The 18,736-nt window shown below is 46.3% G+C and overlaps 2 protein-coding genes and 1 long non-coding RNA gene across 3 annotated transcripts in view; 1 reads left to right on the top strand and 2 right to left on the bottom strand.

Moving 5' to 3' along the window:
• SYN3 (synapsin III) overlaps positions 1-16,744 on the bottom strand; it is a 455,217-nt gene extending 438,473 nt beyond the window's left edge. Inside the window, exon 1 of the mRNA XM_055328319.1 lies at positions 16,676-16,744. The gene's annotated coding sequence lies outside the window, so the exon portion shown is untranslated. The remainder of the gene's footprint in view (positions 1-16,675) is intronic.
• LOC129511530 (non-histone chromosomal protein HMG-17-like) lies at positions 7,898-8,170 on the bottom strand. Its single transcript, XM_055328323.1, has one exon. It carries the CDS (start codon positions 8,168-8,170, stop codon positions 7,898-7,900), a length of 273 nt encoding a protein of 90 aa, XP_055184298.1.
• A 266-nt stretch (positions 16,745-17,010) lies between the features above and the next one.
• LOC129511532 (uncharacterized) overlaps positions 17,011-18,736 on the top strand; it is a 41,001-nt gene continuing 39,275 nt past the window's right edge. The window contains exon 1 of the long non-coding RNA XR_008664857.1: positions 17,011-17,176. This is a non-coding gene — a long non-coding RNA (uncharacterized LOC129511532). The remainder of the gene's footprint in view (positions 17,177-18,736) is intronic.

The raw sequence follows: 18,736 nt of genomic DNA, 5'->3' as shown, positions 1-18,736 counted from the left end.
GATTAATAATGAATTAACAAATGAATAGATGAAAAGGAGGAACAAACGGGGAAAAAAGAAAAATCTAAGAAGAAAATGAGGATGGAAGGAAAAAGAAGAAAAAGAATGAGGGCTAGATAAAATAATGAAACAGAATAGATGAAAAGAAAACAGAAGACTCGGACAATGAGAAAAAGGAAAAAGGACTAGATTAGAGGAATCCCAACCAATGCTGTACTCTCACTCACTCCCCTGCTCTGCAGTGGCTTGCTGCTGCCAGACCCTCCCCCTAAAGCCGTCTTGGGAAATGGCTAGCCTTAGCCAAGAGGCAGTAATGCCCCCTCAGGCAGGCACCATGATACCAATGGTTGATGACATGCGACAGGCAGAGGGAAGCGCCCACGGGAAGCAGAGCTTTCATATCCTAGATTTCCACCCAGATTCCCCAGCAGCTGCTGCCGACTCCTTCCAGAGAGCAGCCCTCTCCTCTGTCACTCGCAGGCAAGGAAGGGCTTTTTTGGCAGCTGCCTCCTCTAGCCCCCGCAGAAAACAACCATTTCTGTTGTGCTCACCAGTAAAACTGCTGAACAAAAGCCAGACTCGCCTTCACACCCACCAATTTTCACCTCCATTATTTCTTTAAAGCACATAAAGCTTTTCTCACATCCTTTCCCAGGGAATTGGGACCTGCCTCAGGACAGAATCCTTCCAAGATGCAGAGACTTTGGAGGACCACATGGCAGGACACTGGGTATCCAGGCTCTCCTGTACTCTTTACTGAAAAGGCTGTTCTGGAACGTTTGCCTCTCTGCCCCCAGGGCCCATGCCTCAGTTCTGCAACAGCAGAGCTGAGAGCCCTAGTCAGGAAATCCTGTTTCAGACCCCCTGGTGTACCTCCCAGGGCCCTTTTCCTTGGTGATGCTCTACCAGAATCATCTCTAACATTGAGTATGTACCACACAATGAGCACTTTCGATGCACCAGGCTCAGCACTAAGCAAGAAGTATCTCTTTCCATCCTGACAGCAATCCTGGGAGATGAATGTCACCAATCTCTACTTTAGGGATAAGGAAATCTACATTCAAGGAGGTGAAATAACACATCTTAGGTCACCCAGCCAGCATGGCATGGAGCCAGGATTCAAATTAAAGTCTGCCTTTCCCCAAAGCTCATGTTCTAAGTTGCTACACTATGATGGCTCCAGAAAAGTATTTTAGTCTCTATATTTGTATATTTAGGATACCATTCCCTTTCCCCCTTTAGCTCTTTATTCAAATGTTACCTTTTAAAAAATTGCAGCCCCTCCTCCAACACCCCTCTCCCCCTTCCCTCTTTTGTCTGTAATACCCACTGTCACATAACATGTATCTTACCTTTGTCGTGTCTCCTTTCTGTGCTCCCTACAACTTGAATGTGATCCCCATAAGGACAGGAATTTTGTTGTTTTTTTTTTTAACTGCCACATCTCGAGCACCAACCAGAAAGGGTTGGTACATAGAAAACATTCAAAAGACATTCGTGAATCAAAGAAACTTGGTGAATCCATCTTTGGCACTGCCAGTGGTTTCTTAGATGTTTCTGTATTATAAGCTTTTTGAGGACAGAGACCATATCAAATTTACTTTCAGACAGCCCCATAACAGAGGAGATTATTCTGGGTGTGGGGCTCAACAAAAGGGAAGCTTTGACAGTCACTTCATTTCTCTCAACTTCTAGCTCCGACATGTAATCTCTTGCATAGACCACTGCAGAAGTGTACTTCCTGGTTTCTCTGCATATATTTAGGTCTCCTCCAAATGCATTTCCACAGCATAGACTGTCAGAGACATTTTTTAAAAACAAAAACCTGCCCAGGTCACTATCCTACTTAAACACAGCAGCTGCTCCTTGATGTCAGCCCAAGCCCTTCCATGCAGCCCTGAGGCCCTTTCTGATCTGTGCCAGCTTTGTCTCCAGCCTCATGTGGCACCATTACATTCACTAACACATATCTGCTCACTTGCCATGTGTTCTTGTACATGCTGTTCCTGCCTCTTGGAATGGCATCCGATTTTATTCTTCTCTAAGCCCCACCCCACCCCATGGGATCAGTGTACTCCATTCATCTTTCAAAACTCAGCTCTAGGTTCAGAAGCCTCCCTAGAACTCCAGCTCTCTCTCTGCCAAGAGAACTTTAAAACTCTCCTAGATCACACTATACTCCTTCTGCACTGTCTGGAGGTCTCTTGTGTAGCAAACTCAACTACTCAACTGCTATGCAGTAAATGTTTGTGTCCCCCACAAATTCCTGTGTTGAACCCCTCTAATCCCCAACATGATGGTATTTGGAGATGAGGCCTTTGGGAGATACTCAGGTCATGAGGTCATGAGGGTAGTGCCTTTCTAAGAAGAGACACTCAGAAAGCTTACTTCCTCTTTTCCTGCTCTCCACAATATTAGGACAGCAAAAAGATGGCCCTCTATGAACCAGGAAGAAGGCTCTTACTAGAACCCAATACACTGAATACCCTGACTTGTGGGCTTCCCAGCCTCTGGAACTGTGAGAAATACATGTCTGTTGTTTAAACTCCCAGTCTACAGAAATTTGGTACAGCAGCAGTTTAGAACCTTGAAATAAGGTGGGAAAGGGGCACCTGGGTGGCTCAGTTAAGTGTCTGCCTTTGGCTCATATGATCCTAGCACCAATCTTCCCCCCCCCCAATAAATAAATAAGTAAAATCTTAAAAAGAAAGAAAGAAAGAAGAAAAGAAAGTGGGAGTGGCCTCAGACCCATCAGTTTATTGTACCTCTCTCTGAAATCTACAGAAAAAAGGAGAAAAGCCTGTTAGAGCCTATTGATTTTTCCTTAGGAAACAATGCACATATATTTGGTCGCTTGCCTTCCCTGACTTCAGCCAAACAGACGGGATAAATCAGAAAGAATTTTGCTGTAGGAAAACACACTAGCTGCTTGAAGCACAGGAAGTTATGGAGAAAGATTTAAAAGAACTCTAAAACATAATAACCTGGGGCCATTTAGTGTATGGGCAAACAGTTCCACATATAACAACAATTTTAAGGAGCATCATGATACTACAACACCTTATGTTACTCTTTCAAATTTCACAATAGATATACCATATTGCTATTAACTAGACAAGAAAGAATAAAAATAGTAAGTTTTAACCCAAAAGCTAAAATCAAAGAAGAAAACTTCTGACATAAAAGTGTATTACTGAAATAGTACCTGCAGGGAAAACCCCACAAATGTCGCCCGAGGACTGGGCTACTGTAAGCACAGCGCATGTGTTACTGCTGCCACTCAGGCTTCTCCAGCCTCTCACCCTCTACAGATGCCCCCAGAGGGCGTATGCAGCATAACAGTTAAAACCATGGGCTCTGAAGTCAAAACTACTTGCTTAATAATGCCAGCTCTTCTACTTTGTAGCACTGCACCCTAGAGCCAGTCATTCATATTTCAGTGCCTCAGTCGTTCATCATAAAACAGAAATAGCCATTCTATCTCATCCACAGGCTTCTTGGGAGAATTAAATGGGTTAATCCGTGTAAAGCGTTTTGAACTATGCTTGACGCACAGTGAGTAGTAGTCATGCTATAGGAAGATGGGGCTCAGCAACCTTGGTAAGTTGGCAAGATCATGTGTGAACAGGAGATACAGAGTCTGTAAGCTTCAAAGAAGACCCAGTGTGGTCCTAGAGACAGGGCATCGTTCTGCAAATCTCTACACACAGTACCCCCAGGTGGCTCATTCTCTCCTCAAAGGCACTTGGTCACGAGACAGTCACTCTGCACACCCAGCACTGGACTGCCAGATACCTTTCACTATGGCAGGCCTCTTGTTAGTATCTGGGCAGCTGCTGGGTGGTGGCAACCACTTTAGACTCATTGAGCACAGGAATTTCCATGATTCATCACTAAGTCCCAGACACATGCTCTCTGGTCAATAGTCATCATCATCACCCCACCTATACTATACTACTCTAGGATCCAGCCAGTCTCTATCATTCTTCCAAGTCTTTACTCTTTCTCTTCCCACAAAAGCTAACCCATGCCTGGCTGCCCTCTCCACAGCTTCCTTCAAGTCAGAATTCCCACTGAACATTGAAACTCTGGCATCACTTGTCTGAAGTCTTCCCAGATCCCCCAAAGGTTTCTCATAATGGTCAACCAATCCCCTACACAGAATGATCTGTGGTGTTGCTAACCACAGGCTTCTTACTTTTGGGGCAGGAGCCTAACCAGTTCATTTTTAATAAACTTCTCACCTGATTCTTACAGACACTGAAGTCTGAGAGTGGCTGTCGAGAGAGCTGGCCTCACAAATATTACCCTTAGTAAATTTTCCATCACCTGCAATATCCTAGTTCTTTTCACATGATCTCTCTGAGCACACTCGGTTGTATTCTGTAAACTGCTTACAGTAAGTCTCCTTTTACTAGTCCGAGAGCTTCTTAAGGGCAGATACCATACCTGAGTTATATTTAAATTCTCAGCCCTTCCATCACTATAGCCATTCTTGACATCTCTTTTCCCTCACATTTCACATTCTACCCATCATCAAGTTCAGATGGCTTTACTTTCAAAAGTTTCTTTGATTTTTACCTCTTCTCACCTCTTACATCCAAATGACTTTAATCCAAATTGCCATCATCTTTCCCCATGGACTACTACAATAATCTGCTGCTGATCCTTCTACTTCCACCCCTCCTCACTATAGCATCCCTCCCACACAGAATCCAGAATGATTCCTTAAAAACAAGTTAACAATTTACAAAACACATATTCAAGAAAGCACTGATATCCACAAGATATAAAGAATACTGCAAACTAAATAGTAAGAAACACAACAGCAATTTAAAAAATGGGTAACAGACTTGAACAGAACCTCACTAAAAAGGATATAAGGATGGCAAATAAACATGTGAAAAGATATTCAATATCATTGGCTACTAGGTAAATGCAAATTAAAACCATGGAAAGAAATAATAAAGTATTAGAATGGCTAAAATGAAAAATGCTGACAATGACAAGTGCTGACAAGAATGCAGAGTACGGGACACCTGGGTGGCTCAGCGGTTGAGCATCTGCCTTTGGCTCAGGGCATGATCCTTAGAGTCCCAGGATTGAGTCCCGTATCAGGCTCCTTGCATGGACCCTGCTTCTCCCTCTGCCTCTCTCTTTGCATCTCTCAGGAATAAGTAAATAAAATATTCAAAAAAAAAAAAAGAATGCAGAGTAAGTGGAGCTTTTACACATCGCTGATGGGAATGCAAAATGGTAAAGCCACACTGGAAACGGTTTGGCAGTTTCTTAACAAATCAAGTGCAAATTTTTTGTTATGGCCCAGCGATCCAACAGTTGGGTGTTTATCCTAGAGATCCAAAAATGTGTGTTCATACAAAAACCTGAGCACAAATGTTTATAGCAGCTCTATTCGTAACTGCCCAAACCTGGAAACAACCCAACTGTCCTTCAAGGGTAAATGAATAGACAAACTGTGGTACAACCACACAATATTTAGCCAGCAAAAACAAACAAACTATTGACACCCGCAACAACATGGATGAATCTCTAAGGCATTGTGCTCAGGGAATGAAGCAGCCTCAGAAGGTTATATATGGTATGATTCCCCTGACCTCACAATCCTCAGAAAGACAAAATGGTCATGATGGAAAGTAGAGCTGTAGTTGCCGAATGTCAGAGACGGGAGTTTGTGACTACAAAGGGACATTAGGAGGAAGTTTCTGGGTGATGAATTTGTTCTGTGTCCTCACTGTGATGTTGGTACTTCTATGAATCTACACCAAAACAACGTCAAATTTCTATATGGCAATTAAAAAAAACCAAAAGAATAAGTCAAACCATGTAACCTCCCTGCTCAAAGCCTCTGGGGAAAAGTAGAATGCAAACCTCTCTCTACAGCCCATGAGTCCCTACCAGACCTGGTTTTGGGTACTTTTCTAGTATACCTTCTCAAACTTTCCCTCTGCTGAAATAGCAACTCCTCAGAGACCTTTTTTGTTTGTTTAAATTTATTTTTTTTATTGGAGCTCAATTTGCCAACATATAGCATATCACCCAGTGCTCATCCCGTCAAGTGCCCCCCTCAGTGCCCGTCACCCAGTCACCCCATCCCCCCGCCCACCTCCCCTTTCACTATCCCTTGTTTGTTTCCCAGAGTTAGGAGTCTCTCATGTTCTGTCATCCTCACTGATATTTTCACTCATTTTCTCTCCTTTCCTCAGAGACTTTTAATGGATTTTTCTATATGGCCTTCTTCCTATGCCCTTACACTGTTTTATTTTTCTTCATGGCCCTTACCACTGACATCCTATAATTTAATTGTTTCATAGTTATTTTCCATTCCCCCATCAGAATATAACACCTTGTCTGTATGTTCATTGATCCCAGTACCTAGCACACTGCCTATCACAGTATAAGAACTCAATAAATATTTGTTAAATGGATAAATACATAAACCCAAGGGATGAAAATTCAATGATGAAATTCCCCAATGCTTTGAACTTGGAGCTATGAGGGAAGCACCCCTCAAATTACCTGCTCAGTTGGCCCCTGAGTAAAGAGCATTCCAGCCCAGAATATTTAAATCAGTTACTAGAGTTTTACAACTGGATTAAACACAACATTTCCCTTCTGAGTGCTTAGTTAGGTGACAGCCATGAAGGTGAGTGAGGAGGGAATAAGGCTGCAAGCAAATGCATTCTAAAAATAATGTCACATGAGGTTTCCTGAAAGTTTATACAAAACTATCCAGAAATACTATTAATGTGGGCAAATAAGTTTGAGGTAAGATTGAAGGGGAAAAAAAAAAAAACACGTCTCTGTAACATCTTTCGGTGGAGAACAAATAAATTAGCCATTTACAGAACACCTACTCTATATATGTTCAGGCACTCTTTAAAGGTTCTCATTTAAGCCCCCATCTACCCTCAAGGTGAGGTATACTGATCCCATTTTCATAAGTGAAAAAAAACACGGAGAGGTTAAGTAACATGGCCAATGCCAGAAAATGATATGCGAGGTAATGTTTTGAACTAGTGCTTTGAACTCAGGTCTGTGAAGCTTTCAAAGTCATTCTTTTTTTTACTTTGGATTTTAGAAGCAGTATTCAGAGGTAAGAGGGTGAACACTATGCAGAGGAGCCAAACAGGACATGCCAAACTCAAATAGGAAATGCCAGCCTGGACACAGGTGGCCAGGCTCTTCTCTAAAACTTTTCAAAGACCAGCATAGACAAGTATGCAAAGCAAGTTGCTGATTTCTTTTCAGTAAAATTATACTGAGCATCTACTCTGTAACAGTTCCCGGGCTCAAGGTTTCTACACATATTATTTCACTTAATTTTCATTATCATTAAAAAAACTGTTAAACACATTTAATGGTATTAAAGACTGTTTATCTGAACAGAATAGCATTATAACTACAAGCAAGCAAGGACACTTAAAAATTCTCCATCCCCTACCCCATGCAGGTGAGGAATTTTATAATTACTTTAAAGACAAAGCAGTAGAAAGACCCAAACAACTGCATATAGACTTTGTGTTGCTACTTCTCTTATTCTAAATCAGTGTTTTACACACTAGTTTGCACATGACATCTTGATGACAAAGGTGTAGAAGGTGGACTTACCCACTGGACAGCCTCCACCATCAGTATACTCTCCCTCTATTTATCTGCTACCTGCTCCCCTCCAACTTCCACCGATTGCTGCTAGCTTTGCCCTTCAGCCCTGCAGAAAACTTATAACTCCTCTCTCCTGTAATAATCATTAGGATATTTGAAGCATGGTATTAAGATGATTCTTTCTCTTTCTCTGTTTTTATGAAGCTTGATTAAAAATTAGTATTTCAAACTGTACAGTCACCAGAAGTACATAGTTATCAAAAATGCACACACTTCATTTGGCATCTCCAGCACCTTCAGCTTTCTGTGCCTGGTCTGTTTTGGCATCTCCATTTCCTGCAGGGTTATTTCCATCCTTGCCAGCGTTACCTTTCCCATTTTTTCCCTTTGGGTACCTTCTCTCCCTTTTTGCAGGGGCCTTTTTAAGCTTGCGCTCTGGCTTTGGAGGAGCAGGTTTAGCAGATAACCTTGCAGATCTTCTCTGTGGCTCATCCTTCACCTTGGCTTTATTTCCTTTAGCATCTCCTTCAGCCTTTCTTTTGGGCATGGTGGTGACAGCGGCAGGGCATAAGCACTGTATGTGGGGATGCAGCGGTGCACGGGCTTTGGCTGATCCAGGGGTTGCTCTCGCCTCTTCTTCTTCTTCACATTGCTCCAAGATGATTCTTTCATTACATTGATCAAGGAAGGAGTCAAGTATCTGCATTGCTATTTTTAATAATCATTTTTTAAAAATATTTTATTTATTTATTCACAGAGACACAGAGAGAGAGAGAGGCAGAGATACAGGCAGAGGGAGAAGCAGGCTCCACGCAGAGAGCCTGACATGGGACTGGATCCAGGGTCTCCAGGATCACGCCCTGGGCTGCAGGTGGCGCTAAACCGCTGCACCACCAGGGCTGCCCTTAATAATCATTTGATAGCTTTTTATTTCTGATTGTACATCTCTGAGTGTACAATATCCAAGACATTGACATCTACCTCCCCATTAGGCATCCCCACTGATTAAATTCCACATTTTGGGAAACATGCAGCGTAGTTGGAAAGACAAAGAACAGAGACCACATGTCATGTGGCAAGTATTCCTGTAGTGGTATAAATTAGGTGCCAGCCATATACCAAGAAAAAGGGTCAGAGTCCCACCCAGTTCATCCACTAAGAAGGATTGCTGGGATATCTGGGTGGCTCACCGATTGAGCTCAAGTCTGCCTTGGCTCAGGACATGATCCCAGGATCCGGGATCGAGTCCCACATCGGGCTCCCTGCATGGAGCCTGTTTCTCCCTCTTCCTGTGTCTCTCCCTTTCTCTCTGTGTGTCTCTCATGAATAAATAAATCTTAAAAAAAAAAAAAAGAAGAAGGATTGCTGACCTGTGAGTTAGACTCTCATAAAATACAGCTTGCATTTGTGAGGCTCCTGAAGGAAACTAGCCACATCTCATACTCTGCTTGCTTACCACTCTTCTTTCATGTTTCAGACACCTGCCACAATGCCAAGTGCAGGTTAAGTATTCAATGATTCTTACCTCAACCCTTTGGCACTTCAAAGGAGCCAAATACACAAATCTCACAAATTCTGGTGAGAATACACAAAGGTGAGAATAGCTAAATTCAAATGATGCCAAATTTCTCAGATGAAGATTAAAAAAAAATCATTAATAACAATACACCTTCAAAGACCTAAGTGAATGAGTCTTGGTCTCCATCCCTGCCATCTATTGACTCACTGAGTGACAGAGAATAAGTCACCTAACTTCTCTGGACCTCCATTTTTCTCAGCTATAAATTGAGAGCCTTGTCCAAAGGATTCACCTCCAGACCCACGGTCCCCTAATTTTCTGCTGTCCCAGATATTAAACTGGATAGTCCACATTAATCTGGCCAGACTAGTCAATCTTAAAATCAGTACTTGCTTTATAGTAGAAAGAAGAGCATGCATGGAAGCAAAGGTAGGTAAGGATTCCAGCTCCAGCCCTTTCATTATCCTAAGACATGCCACCATCCCAGTATGGTCACCTGCACAAATCCCAGTCTCAGCGTTTACTGAATGATGATCTTGAGTAATTTCTTAACTGTAGAGTGAGGTTAATTCCATCTACTCCCAGTGCTACTGAGGGAGTGAAATGAGTTAAAACATGTGTACAGCCCTACACTTACAGGACCCATGCTGCATGTTCCTTTATTCAAAGATTCTTTACCTATCCAACCCACTTCATCAACAGCCTCAGATCACAAAGGCTTTTTGTGATCCAAAGCACAGACAGCCAGAGCTATAAGGGTTCTAAAAGTCAGTCCAACTCCCTCCTGACCCTGTGATTGACAAATGCAGAAAACAAGGCTCCAAGAGACACAGCGACTTGCCCAAGGGCCCATATGTTCTTCAGCAGCAAAGCCTGACCCAGAAGACAGGGCAGCTGGTACCAAGGGTTATACAAGACACAGAACACTTTGAAGTCTCTACTCTCCCCAAGGAAAGTGGTAACTCCCCACACATAACTAAATTCCGAAAAATAAAAATAACAGAGCTTTTATTTCTGTATTGTTTGGAGTGTTGCAAGAGGGAAGTAGCATCACAGCCTATCTGTAAAATGCAGGCTTTCTTGAATTACAGTGAAATGCAGGTCAGAGTTTTTTATCATCAGACTTCCAGTTATTTAGCCACCGCCTTCTCACCCCACTCCACCCCATTTCTACTTTTTTAAATTTACACCTTGAGGCTGACACGTTTACACTAAGGACCTCTTTGGGCAAGGTGAGAAGTTTCAGGCGGGGGCAATAATCCATGCCCCACTAAAAACACACAAGAAAACTGTCACAGCTAAGCTATCCAATAATGCAAAAATAATTCTCCTACCTTAGGAGCTCCAGCACAGGACAACTAGGAAAGCCAAATTAAGGCACACTGATAACTCAAGGGTCAGGACCCCAAAGTTCCCCTCAAAGGACATGATCAAAATCCCTGAGACCATTCAGATGTTTCTAGAGAAACCTCAGCCCAGAGTCTACCAAGGGCTGCTCAGCTGAGTGGGGGCATTAAAGAGAGAGTCCAGACAATATGAGGAGGGGCCTGGGTGATAGCTGGCTCCAGGGAGAAAGCCCTCACCTGACATTCCACTGCTGCCCAAGATTGCCGGAGCAAAGCATTCAACTACAGAGATCATTTGATAGAAAGCTACAACAAGAAATGCTTATTTATAGATTCTGGTCAGACACTGTGGCCAGTGTCTCCCAGAATTTAGATATCCCTAATCCAAGCCTCACACTGTGCACTTGAGCAAACAGACCCAAAGAGGGAAACAGTCCTGCCCAAGCTCACACCACATGCCAGGGCTATCAGATGGAGCCTAAGCTTGACCTTCAGCCTAGAGCTGTTCCCTCTCTCTAGACCTCTAGTCTAGAGCTCCTCTCTGCTAGGCCCACTCCCTCTTCCGAAACCCTAGGCTCACCTCCTGGTTCTGAGGATCCTGACAGGTTGAACAATGCCCAGAAGCAGGTGGCAGTTTAGCAATTCATCCAGTGGGACATTTGCAGGCCAGGGCAGCTGGGGGCTGTGCCCGTACCCAGTGGCAAGGAGAGACTGCCGCGTGGAACTTTGAAAGGTTCCTCCCTAAAGGATCTTCCTGCTGCTGCTGCTGCTGCTGCTGCTCCTCCTCCTCCTCCTTCTTCCCTCTCCCTCCTCCTCCTCTGTAGTACTACGGAGACATGTGCTCTGCTTGGGAGGAGGTAAGGAGGAAGATGCAGCTGTTTATTGGAAGGAGAAGGGCAACAATCTGCTAAGCTGGGCTATACACTCACCCCTAGCAGAAGAGGAATGGAAAAAAAAAAATAGCTCTATCTGCTGCCACAGAATAATTAACCCTTGGGCTCCAGCTTTGCTCCTCACACAGCTGAAGCAGGGAGAGAAACAATACACTTAACCAATGGAGCGCCAGCCAAAGCCATTACATCATCGGTCAGCACTGTCATTGGCTAATAATTCCTCGAAGGAAAAATTCTGCTTTTAGGTGCTTAACCCTTTCATGTTCATCATAGCAATGACTCAAGTATTTGGTAAATCCAATGGTTCCTGGACTTGTTTTTACCAGGATCATGTGGGCTGCTTTCTAAACATACAGATCACTGTGCTGCATCTGGAACCATAGAGTCCTCTGAGGGAAGACGGGTATCTGTATTTTAAATAGCGTATAGAGTGTGAGGACTACTACTGGTCTATTTAGAAAATCTCCCTCTCCAAAAGATAAAAGAGATACTGTTTTTCTGAGCATTTATTATGTACCCAATACTTTACTGTATCATTTCATTTATTTCCTACACTAAGCAATGGACATTACTGGCTCCATTTCATAGGTATAAAAAGTAAGGTTCAGAGAGAATAAGTCACTTGCCCAAGAGATGGAGGCTGGCTTTGAAAACCTGGCTGTTTGCACTCTACCTGGCTACCCCTCTGAAGCTCCCACTAGAAGTCAAACTAAGCCATTTGTCTGCTTATTGCCTCCAGGGCTATAGAAAATACAGAAAACCCTCACAATAAGTTAGAAAATGCAAGTAACCTGTGAAGAACTGGGGAATGAAGAGAACACTGAATTCCCATAGCAGGTGTTTAGGGATCATGAGCCCTCCAGAGAACCATCTCTTTCTAGGGCTCCATCTTTCTCCTTCTGCTGCAAATCTCAGCTTAGCTGCCATTTGCTCTAGGAAGCCTCCTCCTACTCCCAAACCTGGGGTAGATGCCCCTGCTCCAGGCTCCTAAGGTCCCCTATATCAGTGGACTGCAGCTGCTTGTTTACTGGGTAAACTCCACAAAATTAGAGCCATTTCTACCTTCTCCACCAACATATGCCCAGCACAGTGCCTGCCATTTGTGAGTACTCAGTCTGGATTGGAGGGAGAGGGAGAAGGGAGGTAAGGCCCTTGCTAGAGTTCTAAATGGCATCATGCCAAGATGGGAACAGCAAAGCCCTGAAAGCCATAAGGTGCACATAAACAAAGTGTCTGACCCCGGGCAAGTTTATTTGGGAGCCAAGGGAAGGCAGCTGGTTTCTTCATCTGATAATGAAGACAAGAGCACTTCCCTTATAAGTAGGTATGAAGGCCAAATTAAAGAAACATCCAGGCTGTGATGCACTCCTTTACACTGTCTCTCCCTAGATCTCATCCATTTTGTTGGCTGACATCTAAGTGCTGACAACTCTCATATTTATATCTCCAGCCCAGACCTCCCCCTAGGCTCCATGTGGATGTCTCATGGGTATCTCTAAGACAGCACGTGAATTCCACAACCTGCTCCCTACCCAGTCTCCTCTACTCTGTTATTGGTGCTCTCAACCACCCAATCTTTTTTTTTTTTGTAATTGAGATGAAATTCATATAACACAAAATTAACCATTTTAAAATGCACAATTCAGTGGCATGTAGTATATTCATAATGTTGTACAACCACCACATCTAACTAGTTTCAAAATACTTTCATCGACCCAAAGGAAACTGTTTACCCTTTAAGCAGTTATGCCTCATTTACCCTTTTTCCCCAAGTCCTTGGCAAACACCAATCTGCTTTCTGTCTCTACGGATTTAGCTACTCTAGACATTTTATATAAATGAAATCATACAGCATATGACCTTTTGTATCTGTCTTTTTTCACTTAGCATGTCTTTGAGGTTCATTCACATTGTAGTAAAAGGAGCATTTCATTCCTTTTTATGGTTGAATAATATGCTACTCTAAGTATGTACTACATTTTGTTTATCCATTCACCTGTTGATGGACATTTGGCATCCACCCAATCTTAAGCGATAAACCCACAGGTTACCCTTGATTCTTCTTCCCTTTCCTCTATTCCCAACACCTAATGTATCAGCATGTCCTTGTCCGTTTTATAACCAAATACAACTCTAGTCCTTCTACTTTTCTCCAACACCATTACTGTTCTGTAGCAAAGACACCAACATTTCTCTCTTATCTAACTTCTAATTTGTGATAAAAACGCATTCCTCTCCCTCCTCCATTTTTCACTTGGTAGTTACATGAACCAGATCATCCATTAACTCTAACAATATTTACTGAACACTTTTCATCATGGAATTTGCCTCCAAGAGGCATGACGGACAAAGTCATTATTAGGCTTAAAACCCCTCAATGATCTTTCACTGTGAATAAAATCCAAGCTCAGAATGGCCTTCCAAGGACCTGTCTACTGCTCCAAATTCATCTCAAGCTGTTCCCCAATCGCACTGGGCTCCATCCCTCCACCTCATGGTCCTTGAACAAGCTGCTCTCTCTGCCTCTTAATCTTGGCATTGCGTGGCATTGTTGGGTCCTTCTCATCTCTCAGATCTCAATATAAACATCACTCCTCAATATGACCTCCCCTAGCCACTCTGTTAAGCAGATAGACGTCTCATTCATTTCACTCATTCAAGAAATATGTGTTAATCACTGTGCTGGGATCTTAGGATAAAGCAATATGTGACCTTCTGAAGCCTTCGGTCTAATGCGGAGGACCACTAACGAGGAAATAAATGAAATGAATGAACAAGTACTATGAGAGGAGAGTAAAAGGGAGGGGACCTGCCTCACACAGGATGGTCCAGGAGGCCTTTTTGAGGAGGTTATACTAAAACTGAAGAATGAGAAAGTCAATCGGGAAAAGGGCCAATTATTCTCTATCACTTCCTTCCTGGTTGTGCAATGGGATGTTCTATCCTTAAATGTTTGCTCCTGAAAAATCAAAGCATTTAATGTCTGTCTCTTCCCTGATAGACTGCACTGTATTCCCAGTACCTAGGACAGCACCCTGCCATTTAGGAAGCACTCAATGCACATTGTTGAATTAATACTTGATAAATAAATGAATCAATTAACAAGCCACCCAATAAAATCACTTCATAAAGTGTAACAAATCATTATTTTGATTGCTGCTGTTGTTACTGCTATTATTTTATGGCAAAAGGACACATACTCTGTTGGGTTTTGGAAAAGACTGGGTTAGCTATAAAATAAGAGTAAAAATACTCGACACAGAATACTACTAGACAACTAGGAGAGAATGCATATAGATACCAGGCACTCAATAACGGGAAGTGGTAGTCATTGTGGCTCTTATTATTGTTAAAAGTCCTTTCCTCTAAAATGTCTATTTATCCAGCTCTAACTTCCCAACCTACTTTCAGACACAGTCAAGAAGTTTAACGGTGAGAGAAAGGAACACTTTTTAAATGCCTGTTCTGCACCAGATGTAGTGCTAACCAATTTCTGTCAAGTGGTTACATTTACTTCCCAAGGCCACCCTGCAGAGGTGGCTGCTGCGGTACAGTTCTCAATCCCCCTCCAAGACCAAGGCTCCTTACTCTTATATGCTCCACGTCCAGGAGTGCTGGCTGAGTCCTTCTTCAGGAACTGTCTTGCTGAAGGGACAACCAAAGTTATGCCCCACCCCTGCATCTACTGGCTGGTCAACATGGGGCTTCAAAGGCTTGCCCCCGCCCCATGCCTCAATTGAGGCCTCTTTTGCACTGCACCACAGATTCACTTCTCCCTCTGCCCAATCCTGTTTTTCTCACCCCTCACCCACCTTGGATCAGTGAAACTACTCCCCCAAAGTTCCCCTACAGACAAACCTCAGAATCTCTGAGTCTTTTTTCCAGGGAACCTGACCTAATAAAGGTAGTTATATTTCCTTTTAAATCAGAAAACTGAAATTCAGAAAGACTGATTACATCCTCCAGGCACATAGCTAAAGTGACTTTCTGGTCTGACTCTCCAGTGACACGTTGCTTTTTACAACCTCTCACCGTTGAGACTGAGCCTTTGTAAGACAGAAAGAGAAGGGGAGCGGTACCCTTCCCAATCCTCCAGGGTCCATCCCTGATAGCACGGTTGAGGTCCAAGCCTCCAGAAACAATATTAAAATGGCCCCGAGGTTGCAGAAGCAAGTGTCACACGGACGACACTCCCTGGCCCAAATCCATGCCCAGAGGCGGGGGAGCAGGGCTCCTGGGCAGTTGCGACTGTCTTCCCCACCCAGAGTATTCACTCCCAAGTCTGAACAGCAGCTACACTCACCAGCTCTCCGCTGCTCCAGGCTCCACCTATTTTCCACAGAGCTGCCAGAGCCCATCCCAGGACAAAATCCGAGGCAGTCCAAGGCTGCATTCGAAGGCCTGAGCGTGGATCAGCCCCCTCCCTGCACGCCGACAGCTCATTTCCTACCCACAGTAAGCCCTGGTCCTACGCGATCACCTGATGGGAGACTGCACTTTTTCGGCCCCCTAACCTTCGCACGCGACAGTCTCTCTGGAATCCCCGCTATCCCCCCCGCCCTCCCCCTGCACCCCCTCCCCCCAGCTCTCCGCGGGGCTGACCCTCGACTCCTCCAGTCCACACTCGGCGGTCACCCCCGCTCCGAAGCCCTCCTGGCTCGCTCTCCACCTCGTGCGCCCGGTACGAGTGTTGGGTAACTATCCCTCCTCCGCCCTCCTCCGCCCTCCTCCGCCCTCCTCCGCCCCAGGAGCCCCTCCAAGGCCCGTCTTCGCGCCTCAGGGCTCAGCACAGCGCCTGGCACACACGGGGGGAGCCGGGTAAATGCAGAATAAAGAAAAACGCGGGGCGCGGTCTGAAGGGCCAGTCTCCGCGGCGGAGGGCGAGCTCCGCCGGGAGCCGCTCGGAGACCTCCTGCGCCTCAGGGCGGCTGCAAAGAGGCAACAGCGCGACAAACCTGACCCCGAGCCCCGGGCCCACAGGTCCTCAAGTCTCCGGAGACCGCGCCCCTCAGGCTCCCGGGCCTCAGGCAGTTCCCGCGCGCCGACCTGTGGGTCGCAGGGTCGGGCCCCGGCCGGGCTGCGGCAGCTGCCGGAGGGCGCGTGGCGCGGCGGCTCGTCGCCTCCCTCCCGCGCCCTCCGCGCGCCCGCCTCCCGCGGGCACAGGGCCGGCGCGCGGGGGACGCGGCCCGGCGCGAGGACGCCGCCGGCAGCCCGGTCTGAGGCGCCGAGGGCAGGAGGGGGCTCCCAGGTTCCGTAGCCCCACAAAGTCTACTTCGCGGCGGCGCTCCTCTTACCGTGCGAGCCGCCAGGAAGCCGGCGCCCGGGGCGGGGGGTGGCGAGGCGGGTGCCTCGGCCGCGGCGCCCGCCTGAGGATGCGCTCCGGGTCCGCGAGCTCAGCCTCCGCGCCCCACCGCGCTCCAGCGTCTCCCCTCGGCCGCCTGTGGCCTCCCCGCCGCGCCGCGCCGCGCCGCCCCATTGGCTCGGGCGGCCAGGCCCCGCCCCCCGGAGGCCCCGCCCCCCGGAGGCCCCGCCCCCGCCGCCCCTCCCCGCGCCTCCCCCCTCAGCGAGCCTCACCCCTCCACGCCGGGAAAGTTGCTCCCAGACTCTGAGCTCCCTGCCCTGGCTCAGGCAGCCGGGTGCGGTGATCGTGCTGCATCTCTAGCGTCCCGACGCCCCTTGGGGAGCGCGAAGAGTGCAGCGCCCTTGGAAGCCAGCTTTGAGAAAGGCACCTGACCTCCCAGGACCTCAGGAGGCGCCCCCGAGAAACCCGGCCGCACCGTCGGCGCGCGTCTCAGGTAGCGTGGTGGGCACTCAGCGCCCGGGGCGCCACAGGAACAGGACAAAGTCTGTCGCCCTCCGGTAGCTTGCATGGGGCCTGGGCGGGGGCAAGCTAAATGCAGGGAAACGAAGAAGATCACGTCGGATTGTTATGGCAGAGAAAGGTGATTTTAAATAAGAAAGGGGGTCGGGGACGCTCTGAGTAAGATGGTTCCCTGCGGCCACTTGGGGAGGTGGGAGTTGTTCTGAGAGTTGAAATGTGAAAGGGATTCCCGGGCTGGAGGAAGAGCGTGGCCGGCAGGGGGCGGCAGATGCAGCGTGGTTCTGCGGCCGGAACGGAGACGAGGAGGGCCCGGAGCGCCGAGCAAGGGAAGGGCACGGTGCGCTAGGCTGGAGAGGTGGCCGGGGCGGGATTCCCCAGAGCCCGAGGGCCACCCCGGAGAGCTTCGGCTTGCTGGAAGGACAAAAATAAGCCACAGAAGGGTTTTAGGGGAGGGAGGGCCATGACATGTTTACAAGATACGCTGTTGTGTGGAGAAGAGATTTTGGAAGAGAAAGCATGACGAAGCAGGGGGGTCAGTTTAGGAGGTGTTTTAGTCTGCTCACGCTACCCTAACAAAATACGGTAGGCTGGTTGGCTTAAACACCAGAAACGTATTTTCTCACAGTTCTGGTGGTGAAGAGCAAGGTGCCAGCGTGGTCTTTTTCTGTTGAGAGCTCTCTTCCTGGCTTGTAGATGACTGCCTTCTCCCTGTGTCCTCCAGGGCAGGGAGAAATAAAGAGAGCAAGTTCTGTCGTGTCTCTACGTATGAGGACACTGACCCCATCATGAGGTCCCCACTGGCAACTCAGGGTCCCACTGTATGGCAAAAATGAGTTGTGACTCAGTAACAATCTGCCCCCTTAGGCAGGTACACACATCTCAGTATGCCACAGTCTCTACCCTGCCCTGCTCTATCACATCTTGCCAACTTCACTTGTTACATTACTGCCTGTCACCAAAGTTCATGATTCCTGAGCTAGTCTTAGTCCCTTAGTTACTAAGGCATCATCCAAATCTAGTTACCCTCCAAAGGTCCCATCTCCAAATACCATCCCATTGTGGGTTAGGGCTTCAACATGTGCATGGGGGGAGCATAGTTCAGTGCATAACAGGAGGATACTGCAGAAACCCAGGCAACGGATGACATCACCTTAGACCAAGGTGGTGACAGTGGAGAAGGAGAGAGGAGACCAATTGAAATACATTTTTAGAGTATCCTGGATAGGCTTGATGATGATTGGATTTAGGGAATGAGGAAAACAGATTAACAAAGAATGACTCCCAGGTGTTTAGCTCAAGCCATCCATGGGATAATGGTGCTGTTACTGACATGGAGACTAGGAAGGAACAGGTTGGAGGCAGAAGGAAATTAAAAGCTCTACCGTGCACATTCTAAAGACCCATGAGGCAACTTACAACAACGACAGTGCCAGGTTCTCTTCAAATTGTTTTGCATATATTAGCCAATTGTACATATAATTCTCATAATAATCATATAGTAGAAAAGTACTCTCATTGTCGCCATATCACAGAT

The sequence above is a fragment of the Nyctereutes procyonoides genome, unplaced genomic scaffold (assembly GCF_905146905.1).
Source record: "Nyctereutes procyonoides isolate TBG_1078 unplaced genomic scaffold, NYPRO_anot_genome, whole genome shotgun sequence".
Lineage (NCBI taxonomy): Eukaryota > Metazoa > Chordata > Mammalia > Carnivora > Canidae > Nyctereutes > Nyctereutes procyonoides.
The sequence above is the reverse complement of the archived record's forward strand: the minus strand, read 5'-3'. Positions and strand labels throughout refer to the sequence as shown.